The sequence below is a fragment of the Bombina bombina genome, chromosome 11, assembly GCF_027579735.1.
Source record: "Bombina bombina isolate aBomBom1 chromosome 11, aBomBom1.pri, whole genome shotgun sequence".
Classification (NCBI taxonomy): Eukaryota; Metazoa; Chordata; class Amphibia; order Anura; family Bombinatoridae; genus Bombina; species Bombina bombina.
The window spans coordinates 192471301-192496173 of record NC_069509.1 but is presented as its reverse complement, the minus strand read 5'-3'; the positions used below and the strand labels follow the sequence as shown (position 1 = coordinate 192496173).

The window sequence follows — 24873 nt, the reverse complement described above, 5'->3', positions numbered from 1 at the left end:
CTCATACAGAGTTAGTACTGGCATTTCTAAGGTCGCATGGATGGAAGGTGAACGAAAAGAAGAGTTCTCTCTTTCCACTCACAAGAGTTCCCTTCTTGGGGACTCTTATAGATTCTGTAGAAATGAAGATTTACCTGACAGAAGACAGGTTAACAAAGCTTCAAAATGCATGCCGTGTCCTTCATTCCATTCAACACCCGTCAGTAGCTCAATGCATGGAGGTGATCGGCTTAATGGTAGCGGCAATGGACATAGTACCCTTTGCACGCCTACATCTCAGACCGCTGCAATTGTGCATGCTAAGTCAGTGGAATGGGGATTACTCAGACTTGTCCCCTACTCTGAATCTGGATCAAGAGATCAGAAATTCTCTTCTATGGTGGCTTTCTCGGCCACATCTGTCCAGGGGGATGCCATTCAGCAGGCCAGACTGGACAATTGTAACAACAGACGCCAGCCTACTAGGTTGGGGCGCTGTCTGGAATTCTCTGAAGGCTCAGGGACAATGGAATCAGGAGGAGAGTCTCCTACCAATAAACATTCTGGAATTGAGAGCAGTTCTCAATGCCCTTCTGGCTTGGCCCCAGTTAACAACTCGGGGGTTCATCAGGTTTCAGTCGGACAACATCACGACTGTAGCTTACATCAACCATCAGGGAGGGACAAGAAGCTCCCTAGCAATGATGGAAGTATCAAAGATAATTCGCTGGGCAGAGTCTCACTCTTGCCACCTGTCAGCAATCCACATCCCGGGAGTGGAGAACTGGGAGGCGGATTTCTTAAGTCGTCAGACTTTTCATCCGGGGGAGTGGGAACTTCATCCGGAGGTCTTTGCCCAAATACTTCGACGTTGGGGCAAACCAGAGATAGATCTCATGGCGTCTCGACAGAACGCCAAGCTTCCTTGTTACGGGTCCAGATCCAGGGATCCGGGAGCGGTTCTGATAGATGCTTTGACAGCACCTTGGACCTTCGGGATGGCTTATGTGTTTCCACCCTTCCCGATGCTTCCTCGATTGATTGCCAGAATCAAGCAGGAGAGAGCATCAGTGATTCTAATAGCGCCTGCATGGCCACGCAGGACTTGGTATGCAGATCTAGTGGACATGTCCTCCTGTCCACCTTGGTCTCTACCTCTGAAACAGGACCTTCTGATCCAGGGTCCCTTCAAACATCAAAATCTAATTTCTCTGAAGCTGACTGCTTGGAAATTGAACGCTTGATTTTATCAAAACGTGGTTTTTCTGAGTCAGTTATTGATACCTTAATACAGGCTAGGAAGCCTGTTACCAGAAAGATTTACCACAAAATATGGCGTAAATACTTATATTGGTGCGAATCCAAGAGTTACTCATGGAGTAAGGTTAGGATTCCTAGGATATTGTCTTTTCTACAAGAAGGTTTAGAAAAGGGTTTATCCGCTAGTTCCTTAAAAGGACAGATTTCAGCTCTGTCCGTTCTTTTACACAAACGTCTGTCAGAAGTTCCAGACGTTCAAGCTTTTTGTCAGGCTTTAGCTAGGATCAAGCCTGTGTTTAAAACTGTTGCTCCGCCATGGAGTTTGAACTTAGTTCTTAACGTTTTACAGGGTGTTCCGTTTGAACCCCTTCATTCCATTGATATCAAGCTGTTATCTTGGAAAGTTCTATTTTTAATGGCTATTTCCTCGGCTCGAAGAGTCTCTGAGTTATCTGCCTTACATTGTGATTCTCCTTATCTGATTTTTCATTCAGACAAGGTAGTTCTGCGTACTAAGCCTGGGTTCTTACCTAAGGTAGTCACTATCAGGAATATCAATCAAGAGATTGTTGTTCCATCCTTGTGTCCTAATCCTTCTTCGAAGAAGGAACGTCTGCTACACAATCTAGATGTAGTCCGTGCCCTGAAATTTTATCTACAGGCAACTAAGGATTTTCGACAAACGTCTTCCCTGTTTGTCGTTTATTCTGGTCAGAGGAGAGGTCAAAAGGCTTCGGCCACCTCTCTCTCTTTTTGGCTTCGTAGCATAATACGGTTAGCCTATGAGACTGCTGGACAGCAGCCTCCTGAAAGAATTACAGCTCATTCTACTAGAGCTGTGGCTTCCACTTGGGCCTTTAAGAATGAGGCTTCTGTTGAACAGATTTGCAAGGCTGCAACTTGGTCTTCGCTTCATACTTTTTACAAATTTTACAAATTTGACACTTTTGCTTCTTCGGAGGCTGTTTTTGGGAGAAAGGTTCTTCAGGCAGTGGTTCCTTCCGTATAAAGAGCCTGCCTGTCCCTCCCGTCATCCGTGTACTTTAGCTTTGGTATTGGTATCCCAGAAGTAATGATGACCCGTGGACTGACCACACTTAACAGGAGAAAACAAAATTTATGCTTACCTGATAAATTCCTTTCTCCTGTAGTGTGGTCAGTCCACGGCCCGCCCTGTTTTTTATGGCAGGTAAAAAATTTTGAATTATACTCCAGTCACCACTACACCCTTTGGCTTCTCCTTTCTCGTTGGTCCTTGGTCGAATGACTGGAGGTGACGTAGAGGGGAGGAGCTATATGCAGCTCTGCTGGGTGAATCCTCTTGCACTTCCTGTTGGGGAGGAGTTAATATCCCAGAAGTAATGATGACCCGTGGACTGACCACACTACAGGAGAAAGGAATTTATCAGGTAAGCATAAATTTTGTTTTTTCTATTGGGGTATTTAGTATTTTGAGTGTTTTGAGAAAAGCTTGCCACCTTTTGGTTTGCGAGAAAAAAGAGAGATCTATAGTGCGAAAAATCCTTACAGAATTACGCTGAGATTAAAGAGACATTTTCATGTTCACCCCATTTTATGACAAAACAACAATTACACTTTGTATTTTATTTGTATGTACTAATTTCTATGTTTTGCACATCCAGTGTAAATAAATTATGATTTACGCTGTGCATGTTTAATAACATTTATTCCTGTGTAATTTACATACAAATTTTGTGTTTTTATAAAATATGGTTTTTGGTGACAAATTTTGTTATTATTTTTGAGGCACCTTAACAATACAAGTACGGTATTTATGTGTAAACGGTTTAATTATTAGTTTTGTTAGATTTTTAAAATACAAATGTTATTGTGCGCTTTTGTAATGTACAGTATGCTTCTCCTCCCCATAAGAAAACGCAGTATTTGCCCCTTAGCGAGAAACCCTGTTTAAAAAAATAAAAATGTGACGCTAGATTTTTCCACCAGGAAAATAGAAGTACTGGTAAACATTTTATAATCTCGCCAGCCCGGAGACCTTTATTTCATCGAGCACTTAGTATTAGGATGGCCGTTACACCAGCGTTCAGCAGTAGCTCGGCTCAAACAGACCAGCTAAGCTTTATAAATAACTGTTTCTCAGAGGACAAGGGTCTGCTCTACTCGTTATACACTAATATGGCACTTCCCTTGTCCTCTGCAGGGGAGGTTTACATTTATATCCTTACAATCACCAGTGGTTCAACTAACATATCTGACCCCTTGTTTATGTCTTGTGTATACCCAGATAGGTCCTTAATCAAAGGAATTATAGCTGGTAAAATAGGGATGAAATGTTATATTGTGTATATTTGTCTGCGGAAGTGGAATATTTAGATATGTTTTCCAAGTAAAAATCAGTAACCTGTGATTCTACCCTCCCACACCACAAACCATAACCATATACACACCCACCTGCTGCTGTATTACACAAACCATAACCATATACACACTCACCTGCTGCTGTATTACATAAACCATAACCATATATACACTCACCTGCTGCTGTATTACATAAACATAACCATATACACACTCACCTGCTGCTGTATTACACAAACCATAACCATATACACACTCACCTGCTGCTGTATTACATAAACCATAACCATATACACACCCACCTGCTGCTGTATTACACAAACCATAACCATATACACACCCACCTGCTGCTGTATTACACAAACCATAACCATATACACACTCACCTGCTGCTGTATTACACAAACATAACCATATACACACTCACCTGCTGCTGTATTACATAAACCATAACCATATATACACTCACCTGCTGCTGTATTACATAAACCATAACCATATACACACTCACCTGCTGCTGTATTACACAAACCATAACCATATACACACTCACCTGCTGCTGTATTACACAAACCATAACCATATACATACTCACCTGCTGCTGTATTACACAAACCATAACCATATACACACTCACCTGCTGCTGTATTACATAAACATAACCATATACACACTCACCTGCTGCTGTATTACACAAACATAACCATATACACACTCACCTGCTGCTGTATTACACAAACCATAACCATATACACACTCACCTGCTGCTGTATTACACAAACCATAACCATATACACACTCACCTGCTGCTGTATTACATAAACCATAACCATATACACACTCACCTGCTGCTGTATTACACAAACCATAACCATATACACACTCACCTGCTGCTGTATTACACAAACCATAACCATATACACACTCACCTGCTGCTGTATTACACAAACCATAACCATATACACACTCACCTGCTGCTGTATTACACAAACCATAACCATATACACACTCACCTGCTGCTGTATTACACAAACATAACCATATACACACTCACCTGCTGCTGTATTACACAAACCATAACCATATACACACTCACCTGCTGCTGTATTACACAAACCATAACCATATACACACTCCTGCTGCTGTATTACACAAACCATAACCATATACACACTCACCTGCACTGAGTATTACACAAACCATATACCATATATCACACTCACCTGCTGCTGTATTACACAAACCATAACCATTATACACACTCACCTGCTGCTGTATTACACAAACCATAACCATATACACACTCACCTGCTGCTGTATTACACAAACCATAACCATATACACACTCACCTGCTGCTGTATTACACAAACCATAACCATATACACACTCACCTGCTGCTGTATTACACAAACCATAACCATATACACACTCACCTGCTGCTGTATTACATAAACCATAACCATATACACACTCACCTGCTGCTGTATTACACAAACATAACCATATACACACTCACCTGCTGCTGTATTACACAAACCATAACCATATACACACTCACCTGCTGCTGTATTACACAAACCATAACCATATACACACTCACCTGCTGCTGTATTACACAAACATAACCATATACACACTCACCTGCTGCTGTATTACACAAACATAACCATATACACACTCACCTGCTGCTGTATTACACAAACCATAACCATATACACACTCACCTGCTGCTGTATTACACAAACATAACCATATACACACTCACCTGCTGCTGTATTACACAAACCATAACCATATACACACTCACCTGCTGCTGTATTACACAAACCATAACCATATACACACTCACCTGCTGCTGTATTACATAAACCATAACCATATACACACTCACCTGCTGCTGTATTACACAAACATAACCATATACACACTCACCTGCTGCTGTATTACACAAACCATAACCATATACACACTCACCTGCTGCTGTATTACACAAACATAACCATATACACACTCACCTGCTGCTGTATTACACAAACCATAACCATATACACACTCACCTGCTGCTGTATTACACAAACCATAACCATATACACACTCACCTGCTGCTGTATTACACAAACCATAACCATATACACACTCACCTGCTGCTGTATTACATAAATCATAACCATATATACATCTAAAATAATTTTATATTTCTTTTTTATAACACAATGAGTCCATGGATCATCTTAATTACTAATGGGATATTCACCTCCTGGTCAGCAGGAGGAGGCAAAGAGCACCACAGCAGAGCTGCTATATATAGCTCCTCCCTTCCCTCCCACTCCAGTCATTCTCTTTGCCTACGTTAGTGATAGGAAGAGGTAAAGTGAGGTGTTAGATTAGATTCTTCAATCAAGTGTTTATTATTTTTAAAGTAGTGCCAGAGAGTGCTGCTTTGTTCTAGGGTGTAGCCGTAGTCCATATCAGTCTCTTCAGTAGAGCTTTTGGTGGCTTTAGAGCAATGAGAACTTGTGGGACATAATTCTCACTGCGCCTCCCATATTCTGCTGCCCTTACCAAGAAAACCTGAGGGGTTTTATTCAGGATTTTCTTTTATTTACAGGGCCATGGGAGAGAGAGGACCTCCTAAACCTGGGAACTGCCGTGCTGCCAGGCAGAAAATGAGGTAAGTGCTAACTTTTTTTCTGGGGAGAGTAAAGGATCTCGGAAAAAGTTTGGGCACTTCTTTATTTAGATCTCATTGAATTTGGGCTCCGTTTCTCCTTTGTCTATCAGGAGACTTTACGGCAGCTGGAACGCAAGCACTGTGTGACATGGGTCTCATCTCCTGCGGTCTTATTTAATATTAGAGCTGACAGTGATACTAAATTGAGTGTGTCAATATATGCGTTCTAGAGGATATAGACGGACTGAACAACTGTTGAAGCTGAAGCTGTCCAGTCTGTTCTCTTGCTCCCGGTAGGGCTATTCTTAGAGATAGCAGACTGAGCAGTTTTTATTTGCAGTTTAAAGATTTTATATTGTTACTCCCGGTGCCTTTACATAAACAATGGCGACCGGGAGATGGCTGGTGAAACGCCCACAAGGTGCGGAGCTTACAAAGGGCGCCAAAGACGCTACTTTCTCCTTACACTTCTAAGACAATAGCGAGGAGCGGAGGATTTTAACTTTAGAGTGTGCGCCTTGCAGTGGGCACTTCCTTCATCTCACTTCCGGTTATCAGAAGAAACAGTGCAAATGTTTGTCGCAGTTCTTGCGCTTAAGATAGCACTATCACAGGGGCAAGATTGGCTAAAAGGGCTGTCTGATGCCTCAGCTGGGAACGAGGGTCTCACCTTCAGACTGCGGTGTAGAGAGAGTTAGACAATCACTAAATTCCTCTCATATTTATTCAATATTTTCTGCATAAAAATAAAGAAATGACTCATGAAAATTTAAAGAGACAGTAACGCTTGCTATATGTGGCCTTTTTGATTAAACAACGGGTTAAGCCTATCAATTATTCTGCCATATGTGGGTCAGATTTATTATGTAAGGGTAAATTACATTTGGTAACACACATGCAGTGCTCTGCGGTTCCCCGCAAATTTCATCTGGAGTTGCAGCACAAGATATAGTTTTATATGTAATTATTCTGCCATAGGTGAGGCAGATTGATTAAGGAAGTGTACATTAAAATTTCTATCACACATGCAGTGCCCTGCGGTTCCTTGCAATTTCCATCTGGAGTTGCTGCGCAAGATATCACTTTTTATATTAATTATTCTGTCATAGATAGAGGCAGATTGATTAAGGAAGTGTACATTAAATGTTTCTATCTCACATGCGGTACCCTGTGGTTCCTTGCAATTTCCATCTGAAATTGCTGCACAAGACATCACTTCTTTAATGTCATGGCGATACATGTGAACAGAGAATTAATGTTTCTGATAAATTCTGCAATGTTTGCATGCTATTTTAGCTTACCTCTGCACACGGAAATAAAAAGTAACTTTTTAAAAAAATTTAAAGACACAACAACATTTTTTTTATGTGCTGATTCAGTTACAAAATTCAGCTGTTTATTTGTGTAATCCATCCTTTGAGATCAAGGTGGTCCAAGAGGCCTTGCTAGAGGTCTCTTGTTTTAGACTTGGATTCTAATGTGGTTCTACCAATCTGCTTCTATTTCTCATTAGTCGATGAGGATAGACTTGTACCAAACCTTTTTTCCTCTGGGCACATTCTGCTTAAGAGCATAGTGACAATGGTCAAAGGTTCCACAAATTTGTCATAAGGTGTTACAAAAGAATAATGTATAGCCCAGGTGGAGTTGTCCTGCTTTAATACATTGTCTTCTTCAGTGGGGGTTGTTTAGAATGTTCTTCCCTACAGCTAAGGAGGAAGATATTTTGGTAATACTGGATAAGGATGAGGTAAATTCCTTTATCTGATCAAGAGCTTCTTGAGGAAGTTTTAGCTACTCTGGGTGGTTCCGACACCAGTAGGTTTTTCTAATATTACGATGGACCCGTCGTGGTGGAAGTATTCCTGTACCAGATTGAGTTATAGTGTTTTTTCTTCTCTTACAAGGTAACAAGAGGATAATAGAATCCCCTCGTTTGTCTAGAGTTTTTTTAATTCGAAGGATAGTAGTTCCTTCGGGGCTTTATACAGATGACGGACCCTATGATTATTAGGTAGAGGGTCTTCATTGTCAACCTGTGGTTGCTCTGACTACTGTTTCCAGTGCGGCGGCGTACTGGCCTGTTGCGTTGTCTGTCTTCTATGGACAGACACCCCTCTCATAGGAATAGAAGAAGGGCATTTCTGAGTAGGATCCTTCAATGTAATATAGTGAAATGGGAAATGATTTTATTCCTCTTTCCAAGCACGGAGACCCTATTGAATTTAGAATAGGGGAAATCAGTGTAAGCGGCTTGCTTCTGACACCACATGAGGAGCGTGCACCCGACCCCTAAGGGGGCAGGTTCTTCTTCTCAATCAAGTTGGGTTTTGTAGATCATTATCGATTCATGGTTCCCAAAGAGGAGGGAACCTTCAGACCAATTTTAGACCTCAAGAGTCTAAACCAAACTTCTCAGGGTTCCGTCTTTCAAGATGGAATATATTTGTACCATTCTTCCATTGATCCAGGAGGGTCTATTTATGACAACAGTGGATTTAAAGGACACATATCTACAGGTTCTTATCCACAGGGATCATCACAAGTTCTTAGGGTTTGCCCTTTTAGACAAACACTTCCAGTTTGTGGATCTTCCTTTTGGTCTGACCACGGCTCCTAGTATCTTCACAAAGGTTCTGGGGTCTCTTCTGGCTTTACTACGGCCACGGGGCATTGGGGTGCCATCTTATTTGGACGATATTCTAGTCCAGGTGCCTTTTTTCAAACAAGCAGGATCCCTTACAGACATGGTGTTATCCTTCCTGAGAACTCATGGATGGAAGGTAAATTTGGGATAGAGTTCCTTAGTCCCAGATTCAAGAGTGATTTTCTTGGGAACCATAATAAATTCCACATGACTCTCAAATAGGGTCAGCCAGAGTTAGATCTCATGGTATCTCGACAGTATACCAAGCTCCCGAGATACGGGTTGAGGTTCAGGGATTCCCAGGCGGAACTGAAGACGCTCTGGCGGTTCCTTGGATCTTCAGTCTAGCATACCTATTACCTCCGTTTGTGTTTCCACTTCGGGTGACTGCTGGAATCACACAGGAGAGGGCGTCGGTGATTCTCGTTGCTCTGACTTGGCCTCTCAGGACTTGGCCTCTCAGGACTTGGCCTCTCAGGACTTGGTATGCAGATCAGGTGGACATGTCATCTCCTTTACCTTCTAATTCAAGGGCCCTTCCTTCACCCAAATCTAGTCTCTCTGAAACGGACTACTTGGGGATTAAACGCTTAATTCTGTCCAAGCGGGGTTTTTTTCTGTCTCGGTCATAAAGACCATGATTCAGGCTTGTGAGCCTGTAACTTGAGAACTTTACCATGAAATATGGCGTAAATATCTTTTATTGGTGTGAATCCAAGGGCTACTCATGGAGTAGAGTTAGGATTCTTAAAATTTTGTCTTTTCTCCAAGAGGTTTGGAGAAGGTTTATCGACGAGTTTCCTAATGGGTCAACTCTCGGCCTTATCTATTTTGTTACACAAACGTCTGGCGGATGTCCCAGATGTACAATTCTTTTGTCAGGCCTTGGTCAGTATCAGGCCTGTGCTTAAACCAGTTACTCCTTCATGGAGTCTTAATTTAGTTCTTGAAATGTCTTCAAGGGGCTCTGTTTGAGCCTATGCTTTCCTTATTATCTTGGAAAGTTTTGTTTCTTGTTGCGCTTTCTTCCACTCGGATAGTGTCAGAGCTCTCAACATTTCAGTTTGAGTCTCCTTACCTTATGTTTGATCAGATAAGGTAGTTTTTCGTACTAACTTTGGATTTCTGCCTAAGAGTAGTTTCTGATCGGAACATTAATCAGGAGATGGTTGTTCCTTCTTTGTGTCCTAATCCTTTTTCTGTTCAATTTGGATGTGGTCCGTGTGTTTAACACTTTATCCTACTGGCGACTAAAGGCTTTTGTCAGTCTTCTTCTTTGTTTGTGGTTTTCTCGGGGGAAACGTAAGGGACAGAAAGCTAAGGCTACTTCTCTTTCTTTTTGACTGAAGAGTATCATACGTTTTACATCTGAGACTACTGGAAACAGTCTACGAGAGATGTTGCTTCCTCATGGACATTCAAAGATGAGGATTCTGTGGCACAGATTTGCAAGGCTGCAAAATTGGTCTTCTCTTCACTCTTTTTCAAAGTTCTTCTAATTTGATACTTTTATTTCGGCTGAGGCCGCTTTTGGGAGAAAGGTTCTTCAAGCAGTGGTGCATTCCGTTTAGGTTACCTGTCTTGTCCCTCCCGTATCATCTGTGTACTCTAGCTTGGGTATTGGATCCCATTAGTAATTAAGATGATCCGTGGATTCATCGTGTCATAAAAAAGACAAGAAAATTTATGCTTTCCTGATAAATGTATTTATTTTTTGACACAATGAGTCCACGGCCCGCCCTGTTCTTATAAGACAGATTGTGGGTTATTGTAAACTTCAGACACCTCTGCACCTTGGCTTTTCCTTTCTCTTCCTAACTTCGGTCGAATGACTGGAGTGGGAGGGAAGGGAGGAGCTATTTAACAGCTCTGCTGTGGTGCTCTTTGCCTCCTCCTGCAAACCAGGAGGTGAATATCCCATTAATAATTAAGAAGATCCATGGACTCATCGTGTCAAAAAATAAATATATCAGGTAAGCATAAATTTTCTTTTTACTTTTAGTGACCAGAAGAGGCTGCTGAAAGCTCTCCAGAACATTGAAGGTGATTCTTCATTACAAAATAACCCTGATGAAATCAGTCGGGAATCTGATCTGGTGAGATATTGTTATGTGATGTTACAATGTGATACCGCCCCATAGGATAAAATAAATCTGGTTTCTACCATCTGGTTATTACACCGCTGCCTGGTTCTGAGACCTGTGCACATCACATATACTGTGATCTTGCAGCCGTATAACAGAGTAGTGCACTCCTCACACTGCTGACCTGTGCACATCACATATACTGTGATCTTGCAGCCGTATAACAGAGCAGTGCACTCCTCACACTGCTGACCTGTGCACATCACATATACTGTGATCTGGCAGCCATATAACAGAACAGCGCACTCCTTAGACCGCTGACCTGTACACATCACATATACTGTGATCTGGCAGCCATACAGGGAGTGCAGAATTATTAGGCAAGTTGTATTTTATAGGATTAATTTTATTATTGAACAACAACCATGTTCTCAATGAACCCAAACAACTCATTAATATCAAAGCTGAATAGTTTTGGAAGTAGTTTTTAGTTTGTTTTTAGTTTTAGCTATTTTAGGGGGATATCTGTGTGTGCAGGTGACTATTACTGTGCATAATTATTAGGCAACTTAACAAAAAACAAATATATACCCATTTCAATTATTTATTTTTACCAGTGAAACCAATATAACATCTCAACATTCACAAATATACATTTCTGACATTCAAAAACAAAACAAAAACAAATCAGTGACCAATATAGCCACCTTTCTTTGCAAGGACACTCAAAAGCCTGCCATCCATGGATTCTGTCAGTGTTTTGATCTGTTCACCATCAACATTGCGTGCAGCAGCAACCACAGGCTCCCAGACACTGTTCAGAGAGGTGTACTGTTTTCCCTCCTTGTAAATCTCACATTTGATGATGGACCACAGGTTCTCAATGGGGTTCAGATCAGGTGAACAAGGAGGCCATGTCATTAGATTTTCTTCTTTTATACCCTTTCTTGCCAGCCACGCTGTGGAGTACTTGGACGCGTGTGATGGAGCATTGTCCTGCATGAAAATCATGTTTTTCTTGAAGGATGCAGACTTCTTCCTGTACCACTGCTTGAAGAAGGTGTCTTCCAGAAACTGGCAGTAGGACTGGGAGTTGAGCTTGACTCCATCCTCAACCCGAAAAGGCCCCACAAGCTCATCTTTGATGATACCAGCCCAAACCAGTACTCCACCTCCACCTTGCTGGCGTCTGAGTCGGACTGGAGCTCTCTGCCCTTTACCAATCCAGCCACGGGCCATCCATCTGGCCCATCAAGACTCACTCTCATTTCATCAGTCCATAAAACCTTAGAAAAATCAGTCTTGAGATATTTCTTGGCCCAGTCTTGACGTTTCAGCTTGTGTGTCTTGTTCAGTGGTGGTCGTCTTTCAGCCTTTCTTACCTTGGCCATGTCTCTGAGTATTGCGCACCTTGTGCTTTTGGGCACTCCAGTGATGTTGCAGCTCTGAAATATGGCCAAACTGGTGGCAAGTGGCATCTTGGCAGCTGCACGCTTGACTTTTCTCAGTTCATGGGCAGTTATTTTGCGCCTTGGTTTTTCCACACGCTTCTTGCGACCCTGTTGACTATTTTGAATAAAACGCTTGATTGTTCGATGATCACGCTTCAGAAGCTTTGCAATTTTAAGAGTGCTGCATCCCTCTGCAAGATATCTCACTATTTTTGACTTTTCTGAGCCTGTCAAGTCCTTCTTTTGACCCATTTTGCCAAAGGAAAGGAAGTTGCCTAATAATTATGCACACCTGATATAGGGTGTTGATGTCATTAGACCACACCCCTTCTCATTACAGAGATGCACATCACCTAATATGCTTAATTGGTAGTAGGCTTTCGAGCCTATACAGCTTGGAGTAAGACAACATGCATAAAGAGGATGATGTGGTCAAAATACTCATTTGCCTAATAATTCTGCACTCCCTGTATAACAGAGCAGTTCACTCCTCAGACTACGGACCTGTGCACATCACATATACTGTGATCTGGCAGCCGTATAACAGAGCAGTGCACTCCTCTGACATGTTCAGGCTCTTCATGAATTAGAGCAAACTGGTTCCATTACTAACACCCAGTTCAGCTGGGACAGTTTATTAGGGGGCAGTTTACACAGCAGAGATTTTAGGTTTAAATAAACAGAATTCGACAGTGACGCTGCCCTACATTGATGGATAGAACTCTCCAGTGAGACAAATCTCCTATTCACAGTAAAAGTGACAGCTGTTTACTGACTTTGTTGGATAAGGAGGAGATTATTTTCTTGCTTTCCAATTTTTAATTTGTAGTCACTCTAAGCCATTCTGTGCCTTTTTTTTTTTTTTTTACACTTCCCAATAGCTCTTATAGCAATGAATGAATCATTAGCGCGAGGAAAACGTATTTCACACCAATCAGGAGCCTGAGCCTCAAGTCTACCCCCTGTATATATTACATTCTAGTTACTTAAGGTTTAGATGAATCTGAGAACTGCTGTTTGCCACTGCACCTTGTTAATATGCCTGGGGTTAAACAGGAGGAATTCACTTACACTGTCTGCAGAGTAAAACCCTCATATCTGTATAATGATGTTAGGATTATATATATATATATATATATGTGTGTGTGTGTATATAACAGGCATATCACTGCACCTTGTTATAATGCCTTGTATAATGTTATGTCTGTTATATGCGTTGATTGGAGTAGCCGTGTTAGTCCAGAGATTTAGATATCAAAATAACAAGAGTATTGCATTGAGCAATGCTATTTTTTTATTGGATTAACTATACATTTATAAGTTGACAAGCTTTCAGAAGAGTGTCTTCCTTTTTCAAGTCTGAAGCAATACTGACCAATTTGATGGAATTTACAGATTATATTTTAAAACACAGGCTAAAAAGACAAAGTGTTACAGAGGTCTGAATGCAGAGGGAGGATGGGGTGTCGTAAAAATCATGATAGGGGTTTAGGAGACAGAGGCAGATAGTGTCGGTAAAAGATAACAGGCAGGGGAAATATATGGTTATACACAAAGCATATACTGACATAAAGTTATATATCAACATAGAATCAATATGAATAAAGATGGGAAATTAGGTATACAGGGGAATATAAAATAGTCTTTTTAGCCTGTGTTTTAAAATATATATAAGTCCAAAGAGAGCACTCGCCATTGGTAAAAATATTTAATCCAAAGTGCTGTAAACGTTTTCGGGGGGTGACCCCCTCATCAGACAGAAAATATAAACAAGTGTATTCACCAAACAATACAATATATGTGTTATTGTGGATCGGCCGCTGGTCCCCTTGGGAGAATGCCGCTCCGAAACCGGCAGAGAAGATGACGTCATCACGCCGGGTTCCGGCGGCTTACCAGGTGTTCAGTTGGACGATGAAAAGTGCAAACAAAGGGGTTGTCATGGTATCGAGTGATACTAGGTTGCGGGGCATTAATACATATTATACAAGCTTGTAAGGAATGCCCAAATTGTAAAAGAATGTGTTATCAAATGAGGGGTGTATTACATTGTGGCAACCAAACATTAAACAACCTAAAATTAAAAACAATTATACGGAGGTAGCCAGAGAGGATAATAATAAAAAAGACAATATTGAGATGGATAAAAGCACAGTAGAAGGAAGAGGAAAAGAAAAAAGAGAAGATAAGAAAGAAAAGGGAAGAGGAGAGAAAGGGGGGGGAGGAAGAATTAAGTGGGGCATATACACTGCCTTACTTGGCAATAAAGTGTGCTATTAATAGAGGAGTTTGCACAAAGGAGGTATATTGTAAGGACTAACGGTTGGTATCCCTAACGGGTATTACAGCTCAGGGGTAAATCAACGTATTAACCAGATTCCACACCAGAGGCTACATGTACAATAATTCCTTAGTTAAATATATAAGGTGTGTATAAGAATTCTGACAGTGTGGGAAAGACTAGAAAGGGGAGGGGTAAGAAGGGGAAAGAAAAGGGAGGGGAAAGAAGAGTGAGGAAAACCAAAAGTATAAGTTAGTAGTATTTGGCTTGAATCTAAGTTTTATATATCAAAGGTATATGAAAGATAGCCAGAATAATAAACTACTATGTTAGACAGATAAGTTCAACAGTTGTGGAAATGCATTAAATTAAATATATGTGGGGATAGAGTTCTGATAGGAGATGACTAGCTGGGGGCTTATTAAGGCCATCCGCTATACCATCCACTAATTTTTGGTTACAGAAAGCAGTGCCAGTCCAGGTGGGTATTTAGCCCATTAGGGACCAGGGTGCCCAGTTCATAGGTCCATCTTGCCTCTCGTTGTAAGAGTAATCTGCCCCTATCTCCTCCTTGTTAGTGGGGGTACATGATCTATAAGAGTATATCTTAGATCTTTAACTGTGTGGCCCTTTTGGAGAAAATGTCTGGCCACCGGTTGGTCTGTCTGGCCTCTATCTATGGCAGTCCTGATTGCCAATCTGTGGTTGGCCATTCTTGTGCAGAGGTCGTCTGTCGTCTTGCCCACATAGAATAGACCACAGTTGCAATGAAGCAAATTTACTTTTACGGAACTAGCCAAAATATGGAGACCTCTGACACAGAGGTTGCAGCTCCAGTAGCTGTACCAGGGGCTACTACATTTCCACTTCACAGAGGAGGATGCCGCCACTATCCTATTTGATGCATTGACTACAGGACCAACACCAAATAAACCGGCTTATGTTTTAAATCATCTGCTCAAACTAAAAAAGAGATTAAAAGACCTGGAACTACATGGGGTCTATCTCTCAGAATATTATAGAAAACGCTATATACCAAGAGGTTTCCGAATAAGAAATACCCCGACAATTGGCAGATACAATCCTTCGTTCTGTGAAAAATGGTGCTCCATTCTCAACAAATACCCACCTGGACTGGCACTGCTTCCTGTAAACCAAAAATTAGTGGATGGTATAGCGGATGGCCTTAATAAGCCCCCAGCTAGTCATCTCCTATCAGAACTCTATCCCCACATATATTTAATTTAATGCATTTCCACAACTGTTGAACTTATCTGTCTAACATAGTAGTTTATTATTCTGGCTAGCTTTCATATACCTTTGATATATATAAAACTTAGATTCAAGCCAAATACTACTAACTTATACTTTTGGTTTTCCTCACTCTTCTTTCCCCTCCCTTTTCTTTCCCCTTCTTACCCCTCCCCTTTCTAGTCTTTCCCACACTGTCAGAATTCTTATACACACCTTATATATTTAACTAAGGAATTATTGTACATGTAGCCTCTGGTGTGGAATCTGGTTAATACGTTGATTTACCCCTGAGCTGTAATACCCGTTAGGGATACCAACCGTTAGTCCTTACAATATACCTCCTTTGTGCAAACTCCTCTATTAATAGCACACTTTATTGCCAAGTAAGGCAGTGTATATGCCCCACTTAATTCTTCCTCCCCCCTTTCTCTCCTCTTCCCTTTTCTTTCTTATCTTCTCTTTTTTCTTTTCCTCTTCCTTCTACTGTGCTTTTATCCATCTCAATATTGTCTTTTTCATTATTATCCTCTCTGGCTACCTCCGTATAATTGTTTTTAACTTTAGGTTGTTTAATGTTTGGTTGCCACAATGTAATACACCCCTCATTTGATAACACATTCTTTTACAATTTGGGCATTCCTTACAAGCTTGCATAATATGTATTAATGCCCCGCAACCTAGTATCACTCGATACCATGACAACCCCTTTGTTTGCACTTTTCATTGTCCAATTGAACACCTGGTAAGCCGCCGGAACCCGGCGTGATGACATCATCTCCACTGCCGGTTTCGGAGCGGCGTTCTCCCAAGGGGACCAGCGGCCGATCCACAATAACACATATATTGTATTGTTTGGTGAATACACTTGTTTATATTTTCTGTCTGATGAGGGGGTCACCCCCCGAAAACGTTTACAGCACTTTGGATTAAATATTTTTTACCAATGGCGAGTGCTCTCTTTGGACTTATTATTTATATATTATGTGGGTTCCACCCCAGCTTTAATGGACTATAGCGAGTGCTGGACCTTCTGTACTGGAGGAATTCACTTACACTGTCAGCAGAGTGAGACCCTCATATCTGTGTCTGTATAATGATGTTATGTCTGTTATATATATAAATCTCATCCTATTACTGCACCTTGTTATTATGCCGGGGGTTAAACAGGAGGAATTCACTTACCGTAATCCGAGTGAGACCCTCATATCTGTGTCTGTATAATGATGTTATGTCTGTTATTTTATATCATCCTATCACTGTGTCTCCTTGTATAGCACTAGGATAGAATATGTTGGTGCTTTACATAATAACAGCAATAGTAAGAAACCTTTGTACTATGTAAAATTAACCATTTAGTTGCCAAATGTAAATCTGCCCCCTCGGGATCAAGCCAGCCCCTCCTAGCTCTGATAATGTGACAACTGCTATTGGATTTAGCCTATGCTGAGGCATCATCTAATTGGCTGATACTCTCATGACACTTGGTGGGGTTATGTGAAGGGCGTCAGTGGATGTCTTGGATTCAGGCTCCTTCTACAGGAGTTTAAACAGTACAGGCCGTGCACCATACGCCCCCAGTGTGATGATTAGGGGTAAACATGGTCTGTTTAACATACTGCAGCATGTACAAGGGGTCGGATGTCACCCAGCAGTAATTTGTCCCCACATTCACTTTTCATTTGTTTAGTTATTATTAACCCATTCAAGTGAGCTGCTCTCTCTCCTGCTTCCCCTGTTTTGTTATCCCCCCCCTGTGATGTCTCTAATACAGATGCGTTTGCAGCCCGCAGCTAAGGATGCCGTGTATATTACTATTGAGATTTTATCCAACTGGGGAAATTGTTACAGCGTTGGGTTAACAGAAGTTGAGTTCTTCGATAAAAATGACCACAAAATCTTTGTGTCTCCTCATGATGTGAACGTCCGAAATGCTGATTTTCCTGGGGACCTCGGCTGTTTAGTCAACGGGAAGACACAGGTATGCCTGGAAATCCTTTATTTTTACTAGAATATCTGATAAGGAAGCAACAGTAGTGAGGCACGTGCACATTCTGTGACATTACTGTGCGCTTTGTATGTTCACAAATGGACAAAAACATACAACACAATATAGGTTTTGTCATAGCAAAAGATATGTGTTCTATATAATACACATTTAGGGCTAGATTACGAGTGGAACGGTAATTCCTGCTAACTCCGCTCGACTTCTGCTCTTTGTGCACGTCGTGTAGTGTCTTGCGTATTACAAGTTTAAAGCAAATCTTTTTTCCTTGCACGGTAACCCGAGCATGCAAAGAGCATAGGTCAGAATATCGAGACCGCGTTAACGTACTCTCCTATTGGCTTCAATGGAGAGTGAAAAGTGGGCAAAAGCCATACTTGCGTGCTAACCTGAATCGCCATAAGGCCCCTACTGTAAAAACCCCAAAACCACCACATAGCCCACCACAAACCACCCACTACACTATTATCCTCTAATCTGCCACATAGCATACCGCTAAGTACCCACCACACTATTAACCCCTAAACTGCCACATAGCCCACCGCTAAGTACCTGCGGCACTATTAACCCCTAATCTGCCACATAGCTCACTACAAAGTACCTGCTACACTATTAACCCCTAAACCACCACAACCTCATCGCAAAGTAACCCACTACAATGTTTACCACTAAACCGCTACTCCCCCACATTGCAAATTGACCCACTAAAATCTAAACTCCCTAACCGAACACCACCCCTAAGTTACCCCTAAACAGACTAACCTTACCTGTAAAAAATAAAAACGTGTTTCCTCCGGCCAAACTCTTTACACAACCTTTCAGGTTGCATAAAAAGTTTGAGCAGTAAATGCCATTGCATTTGAGCGATCACATTTACTTTTAGTTTGTGCTACGAGTGGACATTGCCGCTCGACGACGCACATAGAAAAAAATGGGGACCATAAATTACCTCAAATTCCTGCAAACAAATTTGCAGTAATTTAAACAGCGCGCCACTTGTAATATAGATTTGAGCATAAAGAACACTGCAATCTCGCAAATTAATTTACTCTCCTCCCGCTAATTCGTAATCTGGCTCTTAATGGGGCAGTTCTTAGAAACTGATGCAATATTCCCCAACTCTGCAAGCTGTGCACAGTCACAGAGGAATTACATCAGTATATGCACTCTCAGTGCAGCACATTATCAGGTGTTTATTAATTATTACTGCCGTGATTCGCTCCCATCCTCTGTAATAGGCCAGGGTTTCACGGTATCTGTATTACAGCACTGGTGAAAGAGCTAACCCAAATAGAAAAGATAACTCCGGCCTTGTTTACATTTAAAAAGGGACCTTTTTTTCACTTACATGGTCCAAAGTACAAAACAAAAAAGATAACGTTTTGGGCCTATACTAGGTCCTTAGTCATGTGACATAAGTCATGACCTCGTATAGGCTCGAAACGTTGTGTTTTGTACTTGGGGCCATGTGAGTGAAATAAAGGTCCCTTTTTAAATGTAACCAAGGCCGGAGTTATCTTTTCTATTTGTATATATATGGAAGTGGCTGATCCCCAATTGGTGATTTAAAGACTTGGTGCCGTTTCCCACACTCTTTTTGAATGTCGAAATTACAAACCCACCTGTGCTGTACAATAAGTACCCTGAGGTGCAGTTGTCTCACACTCGTCTGCCATTTTCAGTTACAGTTCCCCTCACCCCTTTACTCTCTCTCTCATTGCCCTTGACCCCCTCTCCCTCATCCTCGTCATACCGTCTCTATCACCCTTCGCTCTGTTTTATGCCTCTGGCTGCTCTCTGTGTCCGTCTCCCTCTCCCCTCACTCTGTTTTATGCCTCTGGCTGCACTCTGTATCCGTCTCCCTCTCCCCTCGCTCTGTTTTATGCCTCTGGCTGCTCTCTGTATCCGTCTCCCTCTCCCCTCGCTCTGTTTTATGCCTCTGGCTGCTCTCTGTATCCGTCTCCCTCTCCCCTCGCTCTGTTTTATGCCTCTGGCTGCACTCTGTGTCCGTCTCCCTCTCCCCTCGCTCTGTTTTATGCCTCTGGCTGCTCTCTGTGTCCGTCTCCCTCTCCCCTCGCTCTGTTTTATGCCTCTGGCTGCTCTCTGTGTCCGTCTCCCTCTCCCCTCACTCTGTTTTATGCCTCTGGCTGCACTCTGTATCCGTCTCCCTCTCCCCTCGCTCTGTTTTATGCCTCTGGCTGCTCTCTGTATCCGTCTCCCTCTCCCCTCGCTCTGTTTTATGCCTCTGGCTGCACTCTGTGTCCGTCTCCCTCTCCCCTCGCTCTGTTTTATGCCTCTGGCTGCTCTCTGTGTCCGTCTCCCTCTCCCCTCGCTCTGTTTTATGCCTCTGGCTGCTCTCTGTGTCCGTCTCCCTCTCCCCTCACTCTGTTTTATGCCTCTGGCTGCACTCTGTGTCCGTCTCCCTCTCCCCTCGCTCTGTTTTATGCCTTTGGCTGCTCTCTGTGTCCGTCTCCCTCTCCCCTCGCTCTGTTTTATGCCTCTGGCTGCACTCTGTGTCCGTCTCCGTCTCCCCTCGCTCTGTTTTATGCCTCTGGCTGCTCTCTGTGTCCGTCTCTCCTCGCTCTGTTTTATGCCTCTGGCTGCACTCTGTCTCCCTCTCCCCTCGCTCTGTTTTATGCCTCTGGCTGCACTCTGTGTCCGTCTCCCTCTCCCCTCGCTCTGTTTTATGCCTCTGGCTGCTCTCTGTGTCCGTCTCCCTCTCCCTTCGCTCTGTTTTATGCCTCTGGCTGCTCTCTGTGTCCGTCTCCCTCTCCCCTCGCTCTGTTTTATGCCTCTGGCTGCACTCTGTGTCCGTCTCCCTCTCCCCTCGCTCTGTTTTATGCCTCTGGCTGCACTCTGTGTCCGTCTCCCTCTCCCCTCGCTCTGTTTTATGCCTCTGGCTGCTCTCTGTGTCCGTCTCCCTCTCCCTTCGCTCTGTTTTATGCCTCTGGCTGCTCTCTGTGTCCGTCTCCCTCTCCCCTCGCTCTGTTTTATGCCTCTGGCTGCACTCTGTGTCCGTCTCCCTCTCCCCTCGCTCTGTTTTATGCCTCTGGCTGCACTCTGTGTCCGTCTCCCTCTCCCCTCGCTCTGTTTTATGCCTCTGGCTGCACTCTGTGTCCGTCTCCCTCTCTCTTCGCTCTGTTTTATGCCTCTGGCTGCACTCTGTGTCCGTCTCCCTCTCCCCTCGCTCTGTTTTATGCCTCTGGCTGCACTCTGTGTCCGTCTCCGTCTCCCCTCGCTCTGTTTTATGCCTCTGGCTGCACTCTGTGTCCGTCTCCCTCTCCCCTCGCTCTGTTTTATGCCTCTGGTTGCTCTCTGTGTCCGTCTCTCCTCGCTCTGTTTTATGCCTCTGGCTGCTCTCTGTGTCCGTCTCTCCTCGCTCTGTTTTATGCCTCTGGCTGCACTCTGTGTCCGTCTCTCCTCGCTCTGTTTTATGCCTCTGGCTGCTCTCTGTGTCCGTCTCTCCTCGCTCTGTTTTATGCCTCTGGCTGCACTCTGTGTCCGTCTCTCCTCGCTCTGTTTTATGCCTCTGGCTGCACTCTGTGTCTGTCTCTCCTCACTCTGTTTTATGCCTCTGGCTGCACTCTGTGTCCGTCTCTCCTCGCTCTGTTTTATGCCTCTGGCTGCACTCTGTGTCCGTCTCTCCTCGCTCTGTTTTATGCCTCTGGCTGCACTCTGTGTCCGTCTCTCCTCGCTCTGTTTTATGCCTCTGGCTGCACTCTGTGTCCGTCTCTCCTCGCTCTGTTTTATGCCTCTGGCTGCACTCTGTGTCCGTCTCTCCTCGCTCTGTTTTGCCTTTTTGTTTCCATCTCTCTGTAGGGTAACATCCCAAAGTACTGACCCTGTTTTCCTGACCTGTCTTGCACAGACTACCAAGGATCACCTCATGTGGACCTGCTCCTTCCATCCTCCTGTGCAGCTTTACTTTGTCGTCCGCAATCCCACAAGGTCATGTGACGTTGAAATCTGCAGGATGAAGATCTGGAATTATAACAATACTGTGAGTGTAATCAGCTCTGTGTTATCTCCGGCTACTGCTGGCTGTGTGCAGCTTCACTGTGTGCACCACTTATTCTTCTTGTGCGCTTTACAAATGAGTTGTAATCACTGTGGGACTGAAGGGTGCGGTGAGTACGGAGCAATGAAATATTTGTGTATTACGGAGTTTACGTTTCAAAAATGCTTTTAGTTATTTTGTTGTATACTGTTGTTTAAGCTTTAAAATATGACATGAAATAGCCCAACACACTGTTATAAATTCAGTAGCCTGCAGTGCTAGTTGTATTATATTAAATATTTCCTTTTCTGTAAAGCTAATATTATTATTTAGTGTTCTTATAGTAAAGCTATAGAAGGATTTCTCTCCAGATTACAGTAAATAGAGTTTGTGCAGCACAGTGTACATAAATCACATTAACACCTTGAATGCCAAAGAAGACTATAACACATCTACGCAAGCCACTACTATATTTGTTTTGGCAGTCAAGGGGTTAAGCACACTTCATATTTCACTTTTAGTAAAAATGCTAAACAGTCATTGTTTAGTGAGATTTGTATCTTGTGCGCCCCAGACGGAATTTAACGCACTCACTGCGCAGCTTTCAGATAGCCTTGTTTCCGCCCTCTAGTAGTTCATTAAAATGAAGATTTTTAGATACTGCCACAAAGACGTTTCATTGTGTGGGTTTATTATTGCGGAATTAGCTGGAATCCTTTTTAATCTTGTTCTTATTAAATATTCTGCAAATGGCGATAAGCAATAGGCCTACCCAGCAGCTTAACTATTCAACTCCCAGGGAAGGGTGTATAGCTCAGTATGAATCTGCACTCTCTGTGTTTACACTGTCACACTTTATCTAATGCGCTTTGTGGCTGCATATTTATGTCATGCTTAATTAACTTCCCATTTTAATAATTTTAATTATATACTCCTTAATTAAGAATACTAAGAGATTATATCATTAGTAGATAAGCCTAAAAGGGGCACATAGCAGCTTGTCCTCCAGGGAATGTACTTAAAGATAGAAATCAGTGTCAGCTGCTGAAGCCTCTTATTGGCTGAAAAAACTAATAATTTGTGCGCTGCCCTAGGGCAAGATGTTCCTTGGTATCTCAGGCGTATACAGATTTATTAGAAGAGTCACACACACACTCTCTCTCCCAACCCAGTACATTACTGGGAAGCAGAGCTCAGAATCCTGAAGTGATCACCATTTAGTTTTTGTTCTATTTAATATCTTAATTGATAAAATTACAGGCTTGTTATGTTGTCAGCAGTTTTGGTGCTGAACTGTGTTTTATTAAATTGACACAGAAGACAAAATTAACTTTTCATCATTCAGATGCAGAGAACAGTTTAAAAAAACTTTCTAATATACTTCTATTGTCAATTGTTTCTCCATAAGTCTGCGCCATAGTATTTTGTTAAACTTCACACCTTTTGCAGAAATCATATATATTAAAGATATTGTTAAAAATATTGTAGAGGCCTCTGCCATTTAGTGCTAAATACAAATTGTTGTGTAGTCTCTGAATCATGAAAGTTTATTTTTGACTTTTATCACTTGTCTATTTAACAAGGATACAAACTGCGGCTTAATAGTCAAAATGGTGAACTGTCCAAATATCTGTCTTTTTTTATGGTTGCAGTGTTTGTGACGGCATCTGCTTTTAGATACGTGTTACGCTTTATATTGAAATATGCCATTAATGTAAAGCCTTGACACGACTCTATCATGAGTAACATATTTATAATGTTTGTCTCTCAGGATCTTGACATTGGTGCACAACACGTGAGGATATATAAAGATGAAAACTGCGTGTTTGATGGAATTTTGGAAAGAGGTTGCGGGAACCATGTCTTTGATTACAACAACACCGTTGATTTGCAAACTGGTCAAATAGTGAGTTCCTGGCCGCCTGCTGTTAACACGAACAGAGATGACATTGCGGCGTTAGTGGACAATGACAATATGACCACAGCCTCTACCAGTATTCTACAAAGTAGTACTGATGGTAAATTACATTATAATTCACATGAAACCAATAATTGTAAAACTGTTGGACCTCAGACAGAGGTGAACTCATCAGACACTTTCTCTAGGGATATGCAGCCGGAAACTCCTTCAGCGCTACATAAACATTTTCAGCACCTTGAACTGTCCACTTCTTTAGCAGAGCCAGGATTTATGTCTAATGCTACTGAAGACCAAGCAAAGCTCTGTAATGAGACAGATTCTAACATCCTAAGTGGTGATTTGGACTTTGAACCAGATAACTTACATGCGCACAGTGCTGTACACGCCCCATCCGCACAGCTTCCTCAATCTGATAGCCAGACACTGCAGGAGCAATTAGAAATAATTACAGGGAGAAAACTTAGAGAATCTTCTAATAAAACACCTACTTGGTTATCTCCTGCTTCTAACAACCACAAGGAAACTCAAGATTCAGACATAGAGAGTTTTCTCACGTTCTCTTCCAACTACCCTTTCAGTAAAGGAGCTTGTCAGAGTTTTGCTTGTAGTCACTTCCCAGGGAACAGCAATCAAGTGCAGAATGCAGACTGCCAACACCTACGTAAAGCTGAACCTGAAAAAGATCTCCCACCTGCAAGTTCAAGAAGAACATATGATGATGATTTGGAAAATTTCCCAAACAACTGTTCTCCTAAGCCCGAGCGTCTGGTCAGTGGTAGGAGAAAAGCTCTGAAAGAGACGAGTTTAGGAACAGAAAACTGTGGAGAGATGAGCTTGTCAGGGACACGTGAGTAATTACTGCTCCTTTTTAATAATGAGCCTCTTTTACTTAAAGGGACATTGTGAAATAACACATCTAAACATGATATATTTTTTTTGCCTGAAAACATGTAAATTAAAACCAGTTAAAATAGCAGTATTAGTC

General features: G+C 42.3%; 1 protein-coding gene across 1 annotated transcript in view; it reads left to right on the top strand.

Moving 5' to 3' along the window:
* Positions 1 to 24873, top strand: part of KATNIP (katanin interacting protein) — a 362447-nt gene that overhangs the window by 124724 nt on the left and 212850 nt on the right. The window contains exons 12-15 of the mRNA XM_053694469.1: positions 10901 to 10994; positions 17752 to 17946; positions 21839 to 21970; positions 23739 to 24735. Coding sequence (XP_053550444.1) covers positions 10901 to 10994; positions 17752 to 17946; positions 21839 to 21970; positions 23739 to 24735 — 1418 coding nt within the window. The remainder of the gene's footprint in view (positions 1 to 10900; positions 10995 to 17751; positions 17947 to 21838; positions 21971 to 23738; positions 24736 to 24873) is intronic.